This window comes from Suricata suricatta, chromosome 15, assembly GCF_006229205.1.
Source record: "Suricata suricatta isolate VVHF042 chromosome 15, meerkat_22Aug2017_6uvM2_HiC, whole genome shotgun sequence".
Classification (NCBI taxonomy): Eukaryota; Metazoa; Chordata; class Mammalia; order Carnivora; family Herpestidae; genus Suricata; species Suricata suricatta.
Window position 1 is genome coordinate 26,032,182 of NC_043714.1, and position 22,937 is coordinate 26,055,118.

The 22,937-nt window shown below is 37.2% G+C and overlaps 1 protein-coding gene across 1 annotated transcript in view; it reads left to right on the top strand.

Annotated features, from left to right (window-relative positions):
- The first annotated feature begins 13,327 nt into the window (after positions 1-13,327).
- The window catches only part of ZC2HC1A (zinc finger C2HC-type containing 1A), a 40,116-nt gene continuing 30,506 nt past the window's right edge, over positions 13,328-22,937 (top strand). The window contains 1 exon segment of the mRNA XM_029923294.1: positions 13,328-13,466. Coding sequence (XP_029779154.1) covers positions 13,328-13,466 — 139 coding nt within the window.

Consider the following 22,937-nt stretch of genomic DNA (forward strand, 5'->3'; position numbering starts at 1 on the left):
CTAATTGAAGTGTTAGTGACAGTTGAGTTTTCCAAAGTACTCCTGGATTTTTATATTTATGTCCACTATTGGTCCTAAAAAGAGGGGAGTAAAATTTCCCATTTAAAGGATTGATTTGTTTACCTGGTTTTTCTCACTGTTCTATTGCATTTTTTTTTTTTTTTTTTTTGTAGTTTATATTTTTTGAGACAGAGAAACAGCACAAGTGGTGGAGGGGCAGAGAGAGAGGGAGACACAGAATCTGACACAGGCTCCAGGCTCTGAGCTCTCAGGACAGAACCTGATGTGGGGCTTGAACCCATGGACCATGAGATCATGACCTGAGCTGAAGTCAGACACTTAACTGACTGAGCCACCCAGGCACCCCTCTTCGACTGTATTTCTAACTGACACATTTGTCCTTGATGTGCAGGCTTTGTGTGAATGTAAGTTTTCATTTATCTAGGATAAGTACTTTGGAGTAGGTAGGCCAAATGGTTAAAACTAAATTTAACATTATAAGAGACTGTCAAATTGGTTTTTTCAGAGTGGGTGTAGCATTTCGCATTCACATCAACAAAATTTGAGATTTAAAATTCCTTTATATCCATACTAGTCTCTATTTGCTTTTGTTTTAGCCATTCTAAGAAATTTACAATATTGTGTAGTGGTGTCTCATTGTAGTTTTAATTGCACTTGCCCCATAAGCTATTCAGAAGGGGATTGTTTAATTTTCAACTATGGTGGGATTTTCCATGTGTCATATTATTGATTTCCACTTTAATTTCATTATGGTCAAAGATACTTTGATGATAATAATTCTTTCAAGTTTCTTTTTTTTTAAATTTTTTTAAATGTTTTATTTATTTTTGATACAGAGAGAGACAGAGCATGAGACGGGGAGGGTCAGAAAGAGAAGGAGACATATAACCAGAAGCAGGCTCCAGGCTCTGAGCTAGCTGTCAGCACAGAGCCTGACGCGGGGCTCAAACCCACATACGTGAGATCTGACCTGAGCCGAAGTCGGAGGCTTAGCCGACTGAGCCACCCAGGCGCCCCTCAAGTTTCTTAATGTTATCATTTATCTTGGTGAATGCTCCACTGTCTTGAAAAGAATTTGCATTTCTGCTATTGTTGAGTGGAGTGTCTACAAATGTCAAATAGTTCCAATTGACAGATCCAGTTGGTTGTTCAATTTTTTAAAACAATTTCTGATGATTTTGTCTACTTGTTCTATTAATTAATAGAAGAAAGTTGGAATCTTTAATTTTGAATTTTTCTGTTTCTTCTTTTGGTTCTATCAGTCTTTGCCTCATGCATTTTGAAGCTCTGTTGTTAATTACACAATCTAAGTGTTATGTCTTCTTGGTGAGCTAGCCTTTTCAATAATTATATGTCACTCAATTCCTTCTAATCTTTCTGGCTGTGAAGTGTACTTTTCCCCTTGTTAATACAGCATTCAAGCTTTCTTGTGATTAGTGTTTGCATGGTTTATCTTTTCTCATCCTTTTACTTTTAGACCACCACATTTAAAATGGATTTCTTGTAAGCAGCATATAGATGATTCTTTTTTTGTTGTTGTTGATTCTATCTTGTAAGCGGTATATTGAAACCAGTTACATATAATGTAATTATAATATGGATTTATGTCCACTACTTAATTATTTACATTTGTTTCCTCTGTTGATTATTTTGTTTTCCATTTCCTGCTCTCATTTGGATTATTTGGATAATTTTTAGTAATCCATTTTAATTTATTTTTGGGTTTGACTGTAACTATTTGTACAACTATTTTAGTAGTTGTTCTAGGGATAATAATGTATATACTTTCTTATTACATTATACTTAAAAGTATATTACATTATACTTAAAATATTTTACCACTTTCAAGTGGAATATAGAAATCTTACCACTACAGAGATATCTTTACTCCCCATCCTATACTGTGATTGTTATATGTATTTTACCTATAAACACTGAAAACTCTGCGATTAGTTTTTGTTCTTAATCATCATATATATTTCAAAGACAAAGAAAATTACTCTTTTATCATAGATTTATCAGATCTGTTGCTTTTCCTGCACTTCTGAGCTTCCAACTTTCCCTCTATCTTTTCCTTCCATCTGAAAAACTTCCTTTTTAGCATTTATTTTAGAGTAAGTCTGTTTGCAACAAACTATTTAAGTTTTCCTTCATATATGAATGTTTTTCTTTTCCTTTTCCTCGTGAAGAAGATTTTTGCTTGGTTAACAGGTTGTTGAGGAATGTCATCAAAAAGACATGACCACCAAGTGACTCGTGAGCTGGACCTGGGAACACGGAGTGTAGATTCTACTTGCCTTTCTTGTTCCCAGAGGCTGCTCCAAAGACACAGCCTTGATGTAATGATGTGGTGTTGAGAACACCTGCATAGCATGTGTGACTGAACCCAGTTGAGGCCTCTTTACAAAATTCTAGGATTTGGTGTGCAGGTATGGAGATCCATTCATCTTATTGCCCCCCAAGACAAGCATCATATGTAAGTTTTCTTTGCTTATTAAAACTGCCACCTAACAATCTAGAGTGGCCTGCCTCTCTCTGCCTTCCACACATGGGGCCCAATTTCAGATTATACCTAGGAAGCTCGTAGAGAATCTCAAACTAACACAGGTCATTTCTTTCAGCACTTTAAAATTGTTTTTCTACGGCTTTATGACCTCCATGTATTCTGATGAAAAATCTAGTTATTCAAATCATTATTCCCAGATATACAGTCAATCTCTTTCTTTGACTGTTTTAAAGATTCCTATTCTGCTTAGTTTTCAGAAGTTTGATTATGACTTATTTTTTTCCCTTCTAAAATGTCCAGTTCATTGTTTTCTATAGCTTATCTACCTCTACTGAGACTTCCTATCTTTCTATACACTGGTAATTTTCCTCATTTCTTGGAGCATGGTCATAATAGTTGCTTTAAAGTCTTTGATTATTTTCAACATCTAGGTCATCTCAGAATTCATCTGTTAGATTTTTCCCTTGAAGTTTCTTGAGATTTTCATGTGTGTGTGTGTGTGTGTGTGTGTGTGTGTGTGTGTGTGTGTCTGTTTATGCTGAGTAATCTTGGCTTTAGTCTCCTTACTCTACCACATTCATCCTGTGATTGAGTTGACCTCCAGGGCCAGTGACAAGACGATAGGGCCAGTGACAAGAGGACAGAGAGAAAAAACAAAAGCAATGGGAATTCTCTCAACAATCTTCCAACCATAGTCACTCTAGTCTGAGGCAAGGATTGACCTCTTTCAGAGTTTAGGGCCTCTGCAACTGCTCTGCCACCATGAGATGGTAGCTTCAGGAGTGGAGCTTGCTTCATGGGAGAGCCAGAAGAGAAAACATCCAACAGATTCCCCTACTCTCTCTATACCATGGACATGCTCTTTCTCACTCCTCAAACCAGAAAGATAGTGCTTCTATTGAAGTTCTTTCTTGTCCATGCTGGTGTACAGTTCTGTAGTTTGCACTGTCTTTGAGTTCAGGCTGGGAGGTTAACAAAAACAATAACAGGAAACTCCCTGAAAAATTGTTCATACTCTGAGTAGTTCCTTTCTTCTCTAGTCTTACTGCTACCATATATTTTTCAGGGTCTTCTGATAGCTGATTCATACCTCTGGACAGGGATTTTTAGTTACATTAGGTGGGAGAGACAGGGTAGAAGTCCTTAACCAGTACTGGAGGTTCTTCACAATATTTTAAATCAGAATAAAACTACTTGTGTTAAGAAAACATAATTACATATTATAGGGGTGCCTGGGTGGCTCAGTTCATTAAGTATCTGACTTCAGTTCAGGTCATCATCTCACGGTTCATGAGTTCGAGTTCCACATCAGGTTCTCTGCTGTCAGCACAGAGCCTGCTTCAGATCCCCTGTTCCCCTCTTTCTCTGCCTGTCCACCACTGTTGCCTCTCTCTCTCTCAAAATAAATAAATAAGCTTAAAATTTTTTGAAAAAGAAATATAATTATGTGTTATATATTAAATTTTATGAATAAATATGGCATACTTTAGGGACTTAAAAATATTCTATTTAGGCTAACAATTTATCCATTATAACATTAGTAAATATTGTGAATTTTGTTGGCTAATAATTTCAGTATTTATAAATATATCTGTGAGATAATACAGAATAAGATGTGGCCTAACACAAGCTCATAATTCCATCCAACATTTGTTAACACCTTACTGTGTACTAAGTGCTTCACCTGAACTCCCACATTTAATCTTCATAGGAACTTTGCAAAACAGCTACTATTATCTACATCTTACATGAATGGGTGGCACTCAGAAGCTCAATCCATTTTCAAGGAAAGGAAGGGTACAAATCCAGGTTTGTTAGGTAGGGGTAGATTGGCAGACTTTTTCTTAAAGAGCTAGATAGTAAATATTTTAAACTTTACAGGCCACACAATCTCTGTTGTAAATACTTAACTTTGCCAGTACCGTGGAAAAACAGCCATTTGTAAATAAATGTGCATGGCCATATTCTAATAAAACTTTATTTATAAAAACAGGCAACTGATCCATGGACTGTGGTTTGCAACCCTGCTCTAGAGACCAAAGGTCTAATCACTATTCTGCACTACCTTTTTCCCACATAATCATCTTTCTACCACCCACCTCTATGCACTTGGCCTTACTTTCCTTTACAACAAAAAACTAAAATCAGTTGTGATTACATTATGCTATTAGAAATAAATGTACTTCCTAAAGTCTGAATGGGGTTTTAATTTTTTTGAGTTTATTTATTTATTTATTTTGAGAGAGAGAGCAAACAGGGAAAGGGCAAAGAGAGAAGGAGAAGGAGAGGGAGAGGGAGAGCAAGAGAGAGAGAGAGAGAGAGAGAGAGAGAGAGAGAGAGAGAATCCCAAATAGGCTCTGTGCTCTCAGCGTGATGTGTAGCCAGATATGGGGCTTGAACTCATGAACTGAGAGCTAGTAACTCAAGCCAAAATTAATAGTCGTATGCTTAACCCATTGAGACACTCAGGTGTCTCCAAAATGGGTTTTTAAATTTGTGATTTCGGTCATTATTTTGCATTGTCTTTCATTATTTATTTTTGTTAAATCAATTCCTATCATTTAGTGAGAGATAAATTTCTAGTCAGTCAAACACCTCTGCAGAAAAACACAGCCAACCAGAAAATATTATGTAAGAATGGGCACCAACTCCACTACCTTCTGAGATTTCAGGCAATGCTTTTTTAACATCAATACAAAATTACATTGGAAGCTGCTGTTGAGCAAGCAGTAAAATAGAATTTCTGGCTTCAGAAACTGAGAAATACCAAAGGGAATTGAGGGATTAAGAAATGATAAAAATAGTTTATTGAAGAGGAAAAAAAGTGAGTTCAACATTTCTTTCCCTAGAGAAAAACAGCACGAAACATTATTTGACTTACTCCTATTGTAAATTTTTCTAAATTCTATTATTTTCAATATGGCATTCATATCTAATCCAATTAACTTATAAATTTTTAGCCTCCTGTGATTCACAAAATATATTAAATTTTAACATATTAGTCTGTCTTCCTCATGTTCACCTTTTTACTTGGAAGACATAATATTAAATTTCATTCAATTTTATATCCCGCATTACTATAAATAAGGGTAAATGTCTTTGATAGATGATATTGCTGCTTAAGAGTGAAATATTCGGCTGAGATGTAAAAAAATGTAGAAAATCATTTGGATATTATGAAAGTTCTATCTGAAAATACATCTAACATAATAAAAAGGATGGGTGGCTAGGTGACTCAGTCAGTTAAGTATCATTTTCTTGATATAGGCTCAGGTCGTTATTTCATGGTTGAATTTGTGAGATTAAGCCCCATGGCACTGACAGCATGGAGCCTGCCTAGGATCCCCTCTCTCCCTCTCTTTGCTCCTCCCTCACTTGCACATGCACTCTGTCTCTTCCTTTCTCTCTCTCAAATAAATATATAAACATTTAAAAAATAAAATAATAAAAATAAGATATTTATCTTCTCATTTTTCAAAATTTGATTTCTGGTCAGGTCACTGTCTCAACATGAAAATGGAAGAATAACATCACTGGTAGGTTATGAGGACATGAATATGGAAAATGGTATGTATAGTAACATATTAATCCTAAACATTAAATAAAACCTTTCTAGGGGTGTCTGGGAGGCTCAGTTGGTTAAGCATCAGACTCTTGGTTTTCGGCCCAGGTCATAATCTCATAGTTCGTGAGTTTGAGCCCCACATTAAGGTCTGCCGTAGCAGTGTGTAGTCTGCTTGGGGTTCTCTTTCTTTCTCTGCCTCTCCCCCACTTGTGGAGAGCTGCCAGAAGAGCTGCCAGGGGAAGAGATGTGTGCCTTGACCTAAGATCAGCCACCTGCAGGGCTGGACAGTGTTATCACTCCCAGCTCAAGGCTGGAGACAGCTTGGCTGGGCTTTCTTATCGGCTCCTCAGATGCTGTGCTAAAACTGCAGCTTCTGTTTTTTCCTTTACCCTAGCCGTTTCACGTGATCCTGTTTCATAGCAACCGACCTGCGCTTTCTGCTCTTTATAAGATGCTTGTGTTTTCTCAATAAACTGAGGCTTGATCAGAAACTTTGTCTTCCTCCATTCTCTGCACCCCTTGCCCCCCAATTCTCACTCCCTCCCTCAGGACCTGCGTTGACTGACCTGCGGGCCGGGTCATACACTAAGACTGTCTCTTTCTCAAAGTAAGTATATAAACTTTAAAAAATAAATACATAAAATCTCTCTGCCTACCCAAAACCACACCATTTTGGAAACCACACCATTCACTCATATCTATTCAGTCATTTAGCAAATATTTACTGAATACCACTGACTGAAGTATTAGACTAAGCTTCTCAAAAATGAAAATACCCTATGAAGATGTAGTGAATTATCAAAAGCACTGAATAGTTAATATTCTGTATAGTTATTATCAACTCAAGTACAGCTAGGCATGGGATAGAATAACTTTTAGTCATAGCGCTAGGTCATTAAATCGGCACTACTATATATCTATAAAGGGAACTTAGGTCAGGTTCCCTAGAAGCAGGGACTGAGAGGGGGATTCTTGTGTAAGTGATTGTTAGAGATGACTCCTAATGAGTGAGGGGAACAGGTTAGGGCAATAGGGAAGAAGATAGGTAAGCAAGGATGTGGGCTTACATGAATTCAGTCGAAGACTAGCTTGTATCCAAGAGTAAGCCATCAGCTGTGGGAGGCCCTCCTGAAGGTGAGGGCCATAGACTCTTAGGTATGGCAGTACTCTTCATAAGAAGGGCAGTTCTTTAGAGAAGGAAGCAGCTAAGGGTTAGCAGCTAACATTCTCAACAGCTGGGCTAGATACACCTTCCAGTATAGGCAATTGGAAACTGGCACAACAACCTCCATTACAAAAGGCTGCTGATGTTCATAATAACAAAGGCACTGTAAAGGTATTAAGAGCTCTCTGAATTCAAGAGTAAAAAAAAAAAAAAAAAAAAAAGACTGCCTGTTCACTGTTATTCTATGGTATTCAAGCTCTTTGCAAACTGGTCATTCCTTGAATTGCATGTAAATTAAGTTCCTAGGAATGCTATAATTTTATTATCTGGAATTTCTCTTCCTTATGAAAATATAAGCTTTATTTTGTTTTGAAAACAGAGCCAGAGGAAATCCTCATTTCTGTTTTCTTGATTATCTGTTAGCTGCTAAGAAACGTAAATGTACTCACGGCTTAAGCAATTCTGTTTCTTAGAAACAGTAAGCAAATAATTGTTGGATTTGTAAGGACGCAGGTCTGAATCAAACTGACTCCATGACAGGCTTCCAGTTTCCCCTCTGTCCTTGGAGGCCTAGGTGTCAGTTTCTCAGAATTATTAGACAATAAAAGGGCACACATTGCCCAAGGCAGGAGGGACCACCCTTGTAACACCCTTAACATTTCTAAGGGCAGGCCTAGAGATAGAAGCTAAGGATAATCACTTATTGCTTAAGGCTAGTTACACCCTACTGAGGGTCCTGGGTCCACTCTGTTAATTGGCTAACACTCTAAATGTTGTGACTGGGTCCCACCAAAAGTAATGAACATTCTGGACAGTATGGTTAAAGTTACTGCCAATGATGTTATGCGATAATGATTGGACCCCTGTACCTGTGTCACAATTTCCTGTAACTCCCCCTTCCCAAACCCATAAAGGCCCTACCCCGCCTTTGTTCGGGGCTCTCTGCACCGATCCACTGCCCTGGTGAAGTCTGTGAGCCCGAGAGCTTATAAGCCCATAATAATAAAGCCCCTTGCTTTTGCATGCGTGACTCGGTCTCCCTGGTGGTCTCTGGTTTTTGGGGACGATATTGAAACTTGGGCATAACAGATTCATATTATAAAATTAGACAACATACCAAATTTATTCTAAGTACAAGGTACATTCTAAGTAAGAAGTAAATAGAACAGTATATTTTCAATGTAAAACTGAAAATAAGTAACTTTTCTAGAAAGATAGGTTTGCAAATGTGGGCATTTGTATATTAATGATAGATAATTCTAATAATAGGCACAACTATAATAAAAATTAGAGCTTTAGTTTTTCACTTATTACCTGTTTGTTCTTAAAATCAAGTAATCAATTATGTTAGTAATTACATGTATTCATGGGGTTAATTCTCATTAGCTATTTCCGTTGAAAAGTAGCTAGAGAAACTACAGTATCTAATAATTGTTTGAAGAAATAAATTCATAAAGCTGTTAAAATCATAAAGAAATGCAAAGACATTCACTCACGTGATTTGTAATGGGAGAATTTTCCTTTTTCACCCTTAGTATGAATACCCTGGCATCATAATTAATATTATATGATATTTATTTACAATACATTAGAACATTCTTAAGAAAATTCTTTTAAAAGCCCCTGGAAGCTGCTATAATTAACAATAATTAAGGGGGAAAGGACTTATGATATTTTTTCCTTTTTTTCTGTTTCTCTTCCTCCAGGTGAGAAAAGGAATACCTGAAAACACTTGGCTTTCCTGGAGATGACAGTCAAAAAGCTGAAGTTCACAATGTCTCCAAAAAGTTCTAGACATTGGTTCTTATTTGATTTTTTAGAGTTACCCTATAATGTACAGGACACACACACAATAAAATATTTTTGCTGTCCTCCCCAGTCTCTAAATTGTTTCTGTTTTCTTATGATTAAATTTGGTTAACTAACAGAAAAATGTGTAAACAAGTACTATCACAATCTACAGGTGAAGAGAACTTTAATAAAAAGTCAAATGCACAAGGCATAAGAAAAATATATTTCATTTCTTTACTGACTATCCCAAAACATGCCATTATTTTAACACTTAAGCCATTGCCCCCTCATCCTCAGTGATATTTACCTGTCCCATGACACCCTTCAAATACAATTTAAGTTCTTCTCCACAAAGCCTTTTAAATTGTTCCATTCATGTAAATGTCTTCCTGAAACCAATCACTTTTATAAGCTGTAGCACAACACCTAAGACTTAATAATATATTGAATATACTGTCCTCTATCACTCTGTATTGTCTTCCCCAGGGCTTCCTCTACCAGATGTTAACTGCATAAAAAGTAGAGAGACTTCTTTCGTGTTTCTTGTTCTGCCAAGAACAGAGAAGTGTATGGGGGAGAATCTCAGTAAGTATCTCAATGAACAGATCTCCATTTAAGATTTGGGATTGTGGTGGCAAAGGAGGAATAGATGGGATCATAACTGAAGGTTGAAAAAATTTATCCTTTTGCTGAGGAGAATGTTTTGGAAGTGCGGAGAATCGATGTCCCTTTTGGAACTAGAGGAGAAAGAGTAGAATAATCACTATCATACTGTGAATGGAGTAGTCCTCCAATCAATGAAGGAGATGAAGTTTGCTTTAAGTTCCTCTCTTTTCTCAGTGTTTTCTTATTTAAGACCATCACTATTTTATACCTGAACAGTTAAACAATGTTGTGTTAACTTCAATCTACAAAATAAAACTAGAAAGAGCCCACTCAGGATGTTCTTCCTCAATCTAGAAAACTGTTCAACAGCTCCTTCTCCCCTTTAAGGGAAATATGCTTCTTTTGTTTTTGATTAAAATTATCATTTTGTTATGATTACTAATGTCTAAATTACTAAAGTGCCAAGGGTCATTCTTCTGGAGGCTGTGGAGAGAAGACATGCCCCACATAATGGGAGTTGATAAAAGGAGTTGGATTCTCAATGAGATTCAGAATCTCATTTAGCTGTGTTCTGCAAATGATTTGAATGACAGCCAAATGTGTCTCTGAAAGGGAAATTGATCTTTGTGTAAGAGCCAAAGGAAGGTTGGAGCTTTGAAACAAGAAGATACGCTCCAGGAAATGATGGTTGAAGGGAAAGTAATGCAAAGCATAAAAAAGCAGGGATATGATGTAATAAGGGTACAAAATCTATTTCAGCTACTTACAAATTTTTTCCCCTGGAATGAGTCAGTAAACAGACTACGACTATTACTATGAGTTAAAAAGGTCAGTTGGCAGTTTAAAAAGATATGAACAGATAAGGGACATCAGAGAAGAAACTGGCTAGTAATGACGTGGACCTGAAACAGTAGGTACTTAACAAATATTTGTTGAGTGGATACATCAGAAGAATGAAATAGATCATAGATCAAGAGGAAGTAAAGTCAAAAGAGAGCACCAAGACTCAAGAGACTCTCGGGCCAGGCATGTAAGGAGGCAGAGGATGGAATTTAGGAAGGCAGCTAAGAAACTATCCTCTTTGCCCGGTGGTCAGGACCAGGGAAAGGCTGCAGGAGCCAGGGTAGCTATGCATAAAAGTGCTGAGAGACAATGATATCTGTACAGGAGATTAGCGGGCATGTTTTAGAGAATTAAGATTCACGGTAATAATGCATAACCAAGTATATCTTCAACAACATGTCTGAACTATTAGAATTATATTTAAGGTACCTAGAAGGCAAGGGGAGAAAGAGAAGTGAGGAATTCCGTGAACGTTGCCATAGGTAAAATCAGACAGACCAGAGTTTAAATCCAAGTTACCATTCACTAGTAGCATATATAATGGCAAAAAATTAATCTGATATCTAGAAAATAAAGACATTAATTCTGAAAAATTAAAATTATAGTATCTACTCTGAACTGTTTTGAAGATGAAATAAGTGAACATATGAAAAGAACCTAAAATTTGCCTAACACGATTTTTTTTTGTTATCGTTATTATTCTATTATTGTTTCTGTTGTTACTATAGCTATTACGCCTAACAGAGTATATATTAGCCAACTCCATTTTTGGCTTGACTTCAGATCAAGAATTTACAATTTGTAAAGTAAATTCCTTCATTTTTTTGGAGTTTTCTTCCAGGTGTGTGTTTTTCCTCCTTAGTGCTCTTTTAAAAGTCCCCTAGGGGCGCCTGGGTGGCTCAGTCGGTTAAGCCTCCGACTTCGGCTCAGGTCAGATCTCACGTTCGTGGGTTCGAGCCCCGCGTCAGGCTCTGTGCTGACATCTAGCTCAGAGCCTGAAGCCTGCTTCCGGTTCTGTGTCTCCTTCTCTCTCTGCCCCTCCCCCTCTCATGCTCTGTCTCTCTCTGTATCAAAAATAAATAAAACATTAAAAAAATTTTAAAAGTCCCCTAGACACACACACACACTCTCTCTCCCCCACAATTCTAGCTTTGTCTTAGCAGCACCAAGGAAAAAAGGATCGATCCACTTAAGCCAGGGAGGCTAAGTGGAGGTGGCCGTAGCCTGGCCAATTAGGCCCAGGATCTCAGATGATAGAGGAATAGAAAAGTCAGAGCAGAACCATGGGAAGGGCAGGAATAGAGACAAGAATGGTTGAAGTTTTCCCTTACATGACTCTGTATAAGAGATGGACCATTCTGCTTTCAACTATACTTGGATAACTGTCCCAGTAGGAGGTGATGTCCCCCTCTAGTGTTTGTTTCTAGTTTATATGGTTGACCCTTGAAAAATACAGGTTTGAACTGCGGGAGTCCACTTCCATGTGGATTTTTATTTTGTTTTGTAAATACAGTACTGCAAATGTATTTTCTCTTCCTTTTTATTTTCGCAGTAACATTTGCTTTTCTCTAGCTTATTTTAAGAATACAGTATATAATACATATGACACACACAATATGTGTTAATTGACTGTTTATACGATTGGTAGGTTTCCAGTCAGCAACAGTCTACTAGTTAAGTGTTTGGGGAGTCAAAAGAAAAGTTATACATGGTCTTTTGGCTGTGCACCTGTCAGTACCCTTAAGCAGGTATTAATCAAGGGTCAACTGTAATACCTTTGAGTGGGGAGTAGGAGGACCATTGCTTCCTAAAGGCTACTGCTTTGTAAGTTACATCCTTTTAAAAATAGACAAAGTTAGATATGATGTGAAAACGTGGCAACTGAACAAGTAAGAAAATTAATATAAGATTCGTTGCAGAAATTACATTGATACTGATAACTTGCCAGTCGATATACTGGAGTTAACACACGACATGGTTTCTCACTATCAAATCAAATTTAGTTCTGGTGAAATGTATTAGACTGTTAGGCAAAAGTTTTAGCTGGTTTTGAAATTACCTTCATCCTCAAAAGGGTTTGATTCTGAGCGAAATAGCCCTCATTCCCTAAGTTAGTTCCGCCCTTAAACTCCCCGATCAAATAGTTTTGATATTACTTCATAAGTTAGGAGGCCAGAAGACTATTTTCGTTAAGAGGGCCTGGGAAGGCCCAGAGTAGATGAAGATGAAGGCAGGGCTGGCTTTCCCTTCTAATTTTCCGCCCCAAAATTTCAGGCTGAGGAAATGGTTTCCAAGTATTTAGAGCGATTTCAGTTCTAGAATGCCAGACACAAAGTATGATTTCTGAAAAAAAAAAAAGAGAGAGAGAGAGAGAGAAAAAAGTGCCTTAACTGCTAAACCTGTGCGTGAATCTCGAGTGTAAGCAAATACACTCAGGTAGTGTCGTGTAACCAACAAGCGGAAAATGGGGAGTGCGCTGCACGGACGTGTATTTGGCTTGTTTGCTTAGAGTCCTCAGAGACGGACAAAAGAGAAGACGCACCTGGATTGACCGACTGAGGGACTGGTGAATGGCTGCCCACGAGGTGCTGAGAGATTCTAAATAGAAGGATAAGGTGTGAGGGAAACAAGGCTGCAGTCAGTGGAACAAAGGCGTCGTTGGGAGGCAGCACACAACCTGAAGAGGTTTACGTTTCCCGGGAGGGAGGACGACCGGGAAAGCCCACAGCCTGCCGTCAGCAGTGCGGCTGCTGCTGGAGGCTCGCCTCCCCGCCAGGCCCCGCCCCTCAGGAGTCCCGCCCCGCCAGCCTCGGGCCAATGGGAGCTCGGGATGTTAGCGGGTGGGAGGTGCGGCCGCGTTGCTACAGCCGGAGCTGGGCGGTGGCAGCGGCGGCGGCTGTGACTGTTGCGGGTGTTGCCGGAGGAATCTCGGGGAACCCGAGGAGGTGGCGCAATGGAGGGACTGGAAGGTGAGGAGGTGAAGGGATGCGGGCCGGGCGGTCAGAACGGGCCTGGAGCAGCAGGGGTGCCCAGGCCAGCGTACCAAGGAAGCCAGGGCGGGTCCGGAGCGGTGGACCCCGCCGCTCCTCCCGAGGCCCTAGCAGGTGGTAGCCCTACAGCCCCCGGCGCGGTGGAGGTGATGATTCTCTGGCTGCCCAGCTTCAGACGGTTTTCAGCTGGGGTTTCTCACCGCGAGCCTGATACTGCTTTGGGCGTCTGCCTGCCGGTCTCTTCCCTCTTCTGGTCTTGCCTGATCCTGACTGTCCTTTTGGTAGTCACAGACTTCGGACAGATTTTATTTTTCTTGCAAAGTAGACTCTTCATTATTGTCTGTGGGCTCCCTACCTCTAGCCTTTGCTGGGGGGCCTCGGGGTGTGTTTCCAGCCTCTAGCTTCTGACACTTTCCTTGGCCAGTTTCCCTAGGTAACCGTTTTTCTATTTGCACCGCATCTGTCGGAGGGATGCCAAGAGCATCTCCCAAGGAAGTGTCACTGGTCAGCTTTAGAGCCAGGACAATAGACTAACAGAAGGATTTAAGACTTACTCATGACCATTCTGTAAGGAAGAGCCAGCGTTGATTCCTTATCTTTGAGTTTATCTTTGTGCTGTAACCATGACTCCGGATTTTGCTTTGTTCCCAGTTTTTTCACTTCTCTATTATTTTTATCCATTTTATCCTGTGAAATATAGCATTGCCGAAAAACAACAAAGGGAAAAAAAACCCAACATTGGCAACAACAGTTTCAAGATTATTTTTCAAGTTGTGGTTCATTCTTCCCATGAAGAAGTCGTCTGCAGAATTGAAAGATCGTGTTGTCTTGATTTAGCTCTTTTCCCCCCTCCTATTTTACATACATTCAGGTGGAATTAAAAATAAACAGGAGCACTGAGCCCTGTATTGTTGCATTCTGGAGAGCAAATTATTTCACTATTTCACGTTATGTTATGAAAAGTAACAACTGGGAACTTTTTGCAGTTACCTAAGCTCACCAAAAAACAAGTTTATGATGAGTATGATAGTGTTTCATGCTTTTGCCCTCATAGTAAACAGCTTGAGAATGGTAGATAAGAATTCTGATAATTTTCCATTTGTGGGCAGCTGCAGCTTACTGTTGGCAAATGAAAGTCTTGTTCTTTGATTAATTTATTTTAGGGAGATCATTAAGATTCCAAAGCTTCCATGAAATAAGAATTATAATCTTTACTTTCAAGCAGTTTTTTAGAGGTCTCCTAGAGGCATCTTATTTTCTTAAAATTTTTACATGTTTATTTTTGAGAGAGAGAAAGACCATGAGTGGGGGAGGGGTAGAGAGAGAAGGAGACACAGAATCTGAAGCAGGCTCCAGGCTTCTAGCTGTCAGCACGGAGCCTGATGCAGGGCTCAGACTCACTAACTCTGAGGTCATGACCTGAGCTGAAGTAGGAGGCTTAACCAACTGAGCCACTCAGGTGCTCCGGCATCTTATTTTTTTTTAAATATATTTTGAAATATATCGTGATCTTATAAAATAATGTGTAGGATCATGGGTTCTGGAATTTTCATGAAGTTATCAAAACATACTTAAAGTGCTTTAAAACAGTTTTTCTGCAGGTTTTTATTATTTTATTCAACATTTGTAATTAAAGATCTTCATCTACTTTTTCACTTCTGTATGCTAAGCACCTAAAACAGTGTCTGACACAGAGTAGGCACTTAATAAATATTTGTTGTTAGATGAATGACTTTGTCTATGATGAGCACCATTCTAGGCCCTGGAGATGTAGAAAAAAATATAAAATCAAAGCTCTGCTCTCATTAAGTCTGTGTTTTAGCAAACCTTATATTTTAGCAGTATTAAGACGTTACTATTGAAATCTTAGTAAGAATGCTTTTAAAATATATTGAAAGCCTAGTATAGTACTTAATTACATGGGTGGAGAAATACACCTCTTCTGATATAATAGGTTATGTTATGAGGGGCTTGTTTTATGGGCCCAGCTTGTGAGGTATCATGGTAAATAGTAACTTGCTCTTTATTTTTTGTTTTTGTTTGTTTTTTTTAAACAAAATGAGTTATTATCAATAACCATAAAGTGTTTAGTTCTAATGAATTAGGTAAAAGTATATTGAATTGGTTTTCTGTACAGAAAAACAATTGAAATTAGTAATATCAAGTGGTTTAAACTAATACAACAAAATTTCTGAGAGGTCACATTTTGCAAAGAGTGAAAGTTTGAGTCTTAAGGTTACCATTCATTCATTTATTCATGCCTTTATTTAATAAACATTGATACAGTGATGAATAAGATAAAGTTTTTCCCTTCTTGGAAGTTAAAGTCTAGCACTGAGTGTCTAATAAACATTATATTACAGTGTCCAAGAAAATCTTCAGGAATTTGCTCAACCTCATAGTAATTGAGCAAATATTGTACTGTTAGGCATTAGACCCATGTTTCTAGTTGAAACCAGTTACTGAACTAAGCTTGATTATAAAACCAGAAAATATGTGGGCTCTTTAAAAATTCTATTGAAAATTATTGTACTCTTTTAAAAATTATTTGCATATAAAGCATGTACTGCTTACATTATTTTTGGTCTTCTGGGACTTTCATGCTTCCTGATTATTAAGAAATGAGTTATTATTAGCCTGAACACTGTATTTCAAAACTAAATGTAAATTATTAGTCATGATTTTTGGGTAATCTATATATGAGCACTTCTGTGTTCTGTGTGTAATTAGAGCAAACTCTTTAATTCCTTTTCTCTTAAGTCTTGTGCCCAATAGATATACTTAAGATCAGCAGAAGTAGTTCTAGATTGGTGAAAGTTCCAATAGGTCTTAAGCTTTTTATCCTTAAAATGGAGAAATGATCAACTTTAAGCACATCTAATCAATACAGTGTTGTCATTTCTTTCATAACATCTTGATAAGTGGTTACTAATGTTTGTCACAGAGATCAGGCTGCTCATTCCTTTTGTGGATTACTTAGTAGATTTTACTGTACTGTCCTCTAAAATCTCATTAAAAGTCAAATCGCCTTTCTCTAATGTAGCCTCTGATTTAGTTAAGACAAGCATTCCTGTCCCATTAGAGTTTCCTTTTTGTTTTGTTTTTCCCTAGTCCAAACACATACTGGTTTACTGAATAACTCTTCATCTTTATTAATTTATTTTGCATTCATTGGTTTTATTTTGGGTTTTTTTTGGTGTGTGTGCTAAGTTGAAAACTAGATTGTTTTAATAAACAGTGTGTTCTAGAGGCCTGCATTTGGATCATTGCTTTGTTTCTTTTTATTTAGTGCTATGATTGATTTGGTTGATCTGAACTTCAGTTTCCTTAACTATAAAAAGTGGGGCTATTAAATCCAACTTACCTGAACCATATTAAGATTAAATGATGTCACATATATAAAGCTTTTGACGAAGTGCCTAGTACATAGGAAGCCCCCTCAGTACTTGGGGTTTTTTTGTTGTTTGTTTTAAAAAAATTTTTTATAGCTTATTTATTTTTGAGACAGAGACAGAGCACAAGTTGGGGAAGGGTAGAGAGAGACACACACAGAATCTGAAACAGGCTCCAGGCTCTGAGCTGTCAGCATGACCTGAGCCAAAGTAGGATGCTCAACCAACTGAGCCACCCAGGTGCCCCAGTACTTGTTTATTGGATGGGTAAACTCTTAAGAAATGTGTTAAGAGCTTAGGAGTGATTCAGTATAGGTAAAACAGCATGTTTGGAAGGTGCTGTAGGCTGTCTCATTAGATGGCTGTGACAACAGGATAGATAGACTGGAGAAAGAAGAGATTGGAAATACGTATATATGATGATGATTTGAACTAAAGCGCAAATAGCAGGAATTGTAAAGGGAGGATGGGGGCAGCTGGATGGCACAGTTAATTGCCTGACAGCTCAGGACATAATCTCACAGTTCATGAGTTTGAGCCCCATGTTAAGTTCTGTGCTGACATTGTAGAGCCTGCATGAGATTCTCTCTGTACCTCTTTCTCTGCCTCCTTCCCCACTTACTCTCTCTCTCTCAAAATAAATAAATAAATATATATATGTGTGTGTGTGTGTGTGTGTGTATATATATATATATAGGAGTACCTGGGTGGCTGTGTGTGTGTGTGTGTGTGTATGTGTGTATGTATATATATATATAGGAGTACCTGGGTGGCTCAGTCAGTTAAGCGTTTGGCTTCGGCTTAGGTCATGGTCTCGTGGTTTGTGGGTTCGAGCCCCATATTGGGCTCTGTGCTGACAATTGGCTTAGAGCCTGGAGCCCGCTTCAGATTCTGTGTCTCCCTCTCTCTCTGACCTTCCCTTGCTCACACTATCTCTCTCTGTCTCTCAAAATTTTTTAAAAATTAAAAAAAAATATATATATATTTTAGAAGGATAGATTTAGAAGATACTTCTGAGATAGAGAGGTGAGATATGACTGGTTGTGAGGGAAAAGGAATCAAATATAAAGGGCTATCTAGCTTGTGCTAAGAGGTAATATTAATATTTTTAACCAAGAGGAAGACCAAACATAGTGGGAAAAGACGTAATGAGTTTGGCTCTAGAAATTTTAGTGCAGTACTTGGAGGCTATCTAGTGGCTACTTGGAAGTGTCTATCTGGAATTTTTAGCCAAGTAGTCATGACATATAAGTGACAACAAGTGGATGTACTCACCCGGGAAAGCTGTATGTAACAAAATGTGGAAAGAAGCTTGGAGAGGAATTGATGCTTTATGGTAACAGGAAAGGAAATTGGAGTAGGAAGAAGTCTGTAAAGAGAGTTAAAAATTATCAAGAAGGGAAAGTGGTAAGAAACTAATATTGAGTAGTGAATGTGTGCCAGAAAAAGCCTATAGCACCAGAAATTCCTGGAGGTCTCAGTACTGACCCTACTTAGCTTCTGAGATCTGAAGAACTTGGGCATATGAGGGAGAAATATCATGGAGGCCAAGAGAGAAAGGACCTTAAAGGTGGAAGGGATTGATCAGCAGTGCTTTATGCTATAGAAAGATCCAGTAGGATGAGGACTCAAAAGAGGGCTTTGGATTTGAAAATAATAATAATTATTATTACTTTAAAGTAAGCTCCATGCTAAACATGCAGCTTGAGCTCATGATGCTGAGATCATGAGTCGTATGCTCTACCACTTGAGCCAGCCAGGTGCCCCTGCATTTGGTAGTTAGATTCATGGGTGGTTTAATTCCTTGTTTATTTCTTTTTCTTTTTTGAAGTTTGTTTTTTATTTTGAGAGAGAGAGAGAAAGTACAAGTGAGGGAGGCCAGAGAAAGTACGGAGCATGGTGCGGAGCTCAGACTCACAAACTGTTAAGACCATGACCTGAGCCAAGACCAGCAGGAGGTCGCTTAACCAACTGAGCCACTCAGGCGTCTCTAGTTCCCTCTTTCTTAAGGTCACTACTCTTAAGTCTTCTCATTAAAGAAGCTCTCCCTGATCCTACCCACCCTCCAAACACACATAGCACTATGTCTTCTTTCTCCTTACTCTGCTTTGTTTTTCTACATTGTGCTTATCACCACCTAACATTTTATACATTTCATTGTTTTTATTTTTTTCGTTAGAAGAGTAGAAGCTCTGTAAGATCATCTGTGTCTGCTTACCTCATAGAACAGTTTCTGTGTCATGCTAGGTGCTCAACAAATACTTGTGGGATCAACAAATTGGTCTATTTTAATATAGTGTTTAGGCCTAATAAAATTTGCCTGGAATTCAGATAAGGTGAAAAAGGGAAGTAGAGAAGAGCTAGTCAGTAGATGTAAGCCAGTGTTTCAAAAAAATTTGCTACTCCATTGGTCCTAAAATATCTCCTAGGTCAGAAGGGATTTCTGTTGGGGAAATAATAATATTCTAAGTCTCTTTTTTAAGACTGAGGAAGTTCTGCTCTAAGAACACCCTTTAATTTAATGTGGCAGTTTCCAAACATGTGACTGTGGAGCAAGGGATTTGAGGATGGTTGGTCAAAGTGGAAATGACTAGTCAGGTTCAGACTGACTGCAACCAGAAATAGGTTATCAAGAAAATACAGATCACTCAGAGATCAAGAAAGTGCTTTATAGAAAGGTAGAAGGTAGAAGTTGTAGTTACAGAGGGTGCTTCAGCATTTTAAGAGTCGAAAGGTGGACCTTTACTAAATTGTTTCAACAGTGGTTGTTTTTGCCAAACTGGAGGGATGGACTAAAGAGGAGTGGAGGGTGAAGGTTATGTGTTGAGTAGGTTAAGTGTGAATGTTGAAATGTTGAAATCTAGGATGAGCTGAACAAGGAAAATCTTGTGAGATGTTAGAGATTGTTGACCTGGAAGTAATTAGATTTTGAAAAGAATTGTTGGAAGAGAGTGGTGTAACAGATGCCATGTTTTTAAAAAGGAAGGTTTTATTTTAATGGTTGGATTCAGATGAGCAGTGACCAGAGGTGAGGAAATAGATGCTACACAGAGGCCAGAACTGTTAATTTCAAGATTTCTTTTCTTTTGAAAAAATTCTTTCCTATTTTTTAAATATATACATTTCAGAATGTTATAACTACCTTAGATAACATATTACTTCACATCTCTATATAATATATATCTACATATGTATTGTATAATGTGTAATATGTATATAATATTTATACATATAGATATTTGCATATATATGTAATAGCATTATATAAAGATACCATTTCAAGCCTTATGGTGCATGTTTGAAGTTCCTAAATACAGTAATGCATAACAGAATCAACATTGTGTTTGTGATAAATTTTATAAGGAGAGGTTAGCTTCTTGAGAGTTTTAGAATATTAAAGTTCTTTATTTACTTGCTTTTATCTGTTAGTTTGAGTGCTTCAACAGTGCTTACTCTCTGCTATAACAGTCACATCTCTGCATATTGTCTCTACTATATTTTTATAAGCCTCACAATTTGCTAGCTTTTGCCACTCAGGACAGATTAGTGGGGTTTGCCCCCATGCTCTGCAGAGTAGTATTTTTTATTTCATTGGTTGTGAAGCATTTTTATATATACTATCTTAGATGATCCCTTAAATTTTAAGGTAGATTGAGCAGATAATATCCTTATATATTTAACAAATGTTAAATGGAGCTATTTATATGATTAGTCATACATTTTCTTCTTGAAGACATTTCCAAAAGGGAGAGAGACATCATGTTCTTTGCAATAGTTCCTTCAGATTCTCAGTTCTATATGTAGACAAGTGGAAGTGATTTTCTCAACATTCTACATGCTACCTGAATCATTCATTCCACCATCTGCAATGGTCAGTTGGTTTAATCATCCTTATATGTACCCAATTTTTTAAATTTAATACCGGTAAGAGATATATGTATGATAACATGTATTTCTCTTCTTAATATAATCTTAAGATAGATTTTATTAGATAAATATAGTGTATTTATTATGAAATGTTAGAGATAGAAGGGGACTATATAGGCCATTTAACCTAACTTCCTCATTTTATACAAGAGGAAGCTTAATCTTAGGTGCCCAGGAAGTCACAGTTCTATGTGACAGACCTGGGACTTAAACGATATGAAATAAATTCCAGCGCCTTTTCTGCTAAGCTGTCATATCTTTTCATGAAAACCATTACAAAAATTCGGCTTTGTGACTCTGAACCTAAGCTGTTTATCATGACTTGCTGGTAGAAGGGGGTGTTACACCAACATACATGTACATGTTATATTTTGTGAATTATAGGGCAGTGCTCTATGACCAGCTAATGTAAGAGAAAGGATATTATAAATTTATATTTTTATTTATTTTGAATGAAGTAATGACTTAATATTTTTCTTCATTGAGATAATTGTTTTTAAATGCTTTCTCTTTAAGGCGGTTTCCTCTTTTTTATGCCTTTAGAAATAAAGTTTTTTTTTCCCTTTCAAGACAATTTAAGCATATTTGATAACTTGTCCCAGGAGTTGGAATTTATTACATGTTAGTATTGTAGTTGCAATTACATTAAAAAATGGAAGATAATTTGGTTCTTAAATATAGTGAAGAAGTAAATCATGTAGACTGTTAGCTTTATAAGAACAATGGTTGTGTTATTTCATGCTTTTGTCACTATTACTTGGTATGTGCTTGGCAAGTAGTGGGTGCTTGCATAGGCAGTCATGTTATTTCCATGGGTTGAATCTATTTTTCTCAACAATTAATTTTTATAAAATTTTGCTTTGTCATCTATTTAACAGAGATACTGAAATATACTTTTAAGCAAATAAAATATGAGATCCTTTTTGAGATTTTGTATTAATGAATTTTAAAATCAGTTCTTATAATTTAAGAGTTTATGAAAACTATAAATAAACAAGCTTAATAGATTATGCATCATGTGGTATCACTTTAATCATCATATGTACATCCTTATCTTAATGTACGTAATGGATTCTATCCAGCAACTACCTCAGCTTTTTAGATAGTGGAATTAAGTCTCTATAAAAGAGGTTGCTCTCCCTAAATAACATAACATGTGGTATCGGAGCAGGACAAATCAGGTAAATCTTAGCTTTGCTTTTGTAGTGCCCACTGCTTAACTGCCACCATGGAGACATTGCCTCCATCTGAGATGGCGAATAGTCTATCTACCATTAAAATAAGGCAGTGGAGTATTAAGAGAATGAGAGAGCACAGCAGCTTTTCTGGTACTGTTTGACTGTATTCTCAAAAATGTCTATTTTGATTTTATTAGTTTTCTGTGACTCATTAAATGCTTTGGAACAAATTATATGAAGTCCTAATTGTACTTTTTTCATGAGTTTATTTAGATTACTTCTAAAAGTGGCTTTCTATTTGTCTTTCATGTGATAAAACAATCAGTAAAATATTCAGCAGAAAACATGGTTAAGATAAAGGTTCAAGTATCATTTTTAGAAAATTACAGATATGAAAATAAATTTAGTTTTGATGATTGGCTAGATAAGAAAATGACAAATCAACTCAGTTATGTAGCATTCCAAAGAATGTGGTTGTTGTTGTTGTTTTTAATCAATTTAGTAACAAAATATGTTGTATGAAAATGTGTGATAGATGTATTCAGTTTTGATTGAGTAAACGTTTCAGCTACTTGTTCCTTATTTAAAGAATTGTGCCCATAGGTCAGAAATCTCAATTTTAATATTTCCATTGAATCCTAATATTATACTGTGTGTGTAAAATAATGAACAATTCATATCATAAAGGCAGCATAGTAACTAGATGATTTTTTTCTTTAAAGCATTATTGCTTTGTTGTCTGGTGTTAAATAGAACAAGATTCTTTTTATCCTAGACTCCCTAGATCATCTCAGGAAGCTACCTCACTGATCACCAATGTTCTATCTTAATACTTTGAGGATTAATAATATATAATATTAACCTTACGATAAACCTTTTTTTAAGGTTATTTACTTATTTTGAGAGACAGAGAGTAGGAGCAGGGAGGGGCAGAGAGCAAGGGAGAATCCCAA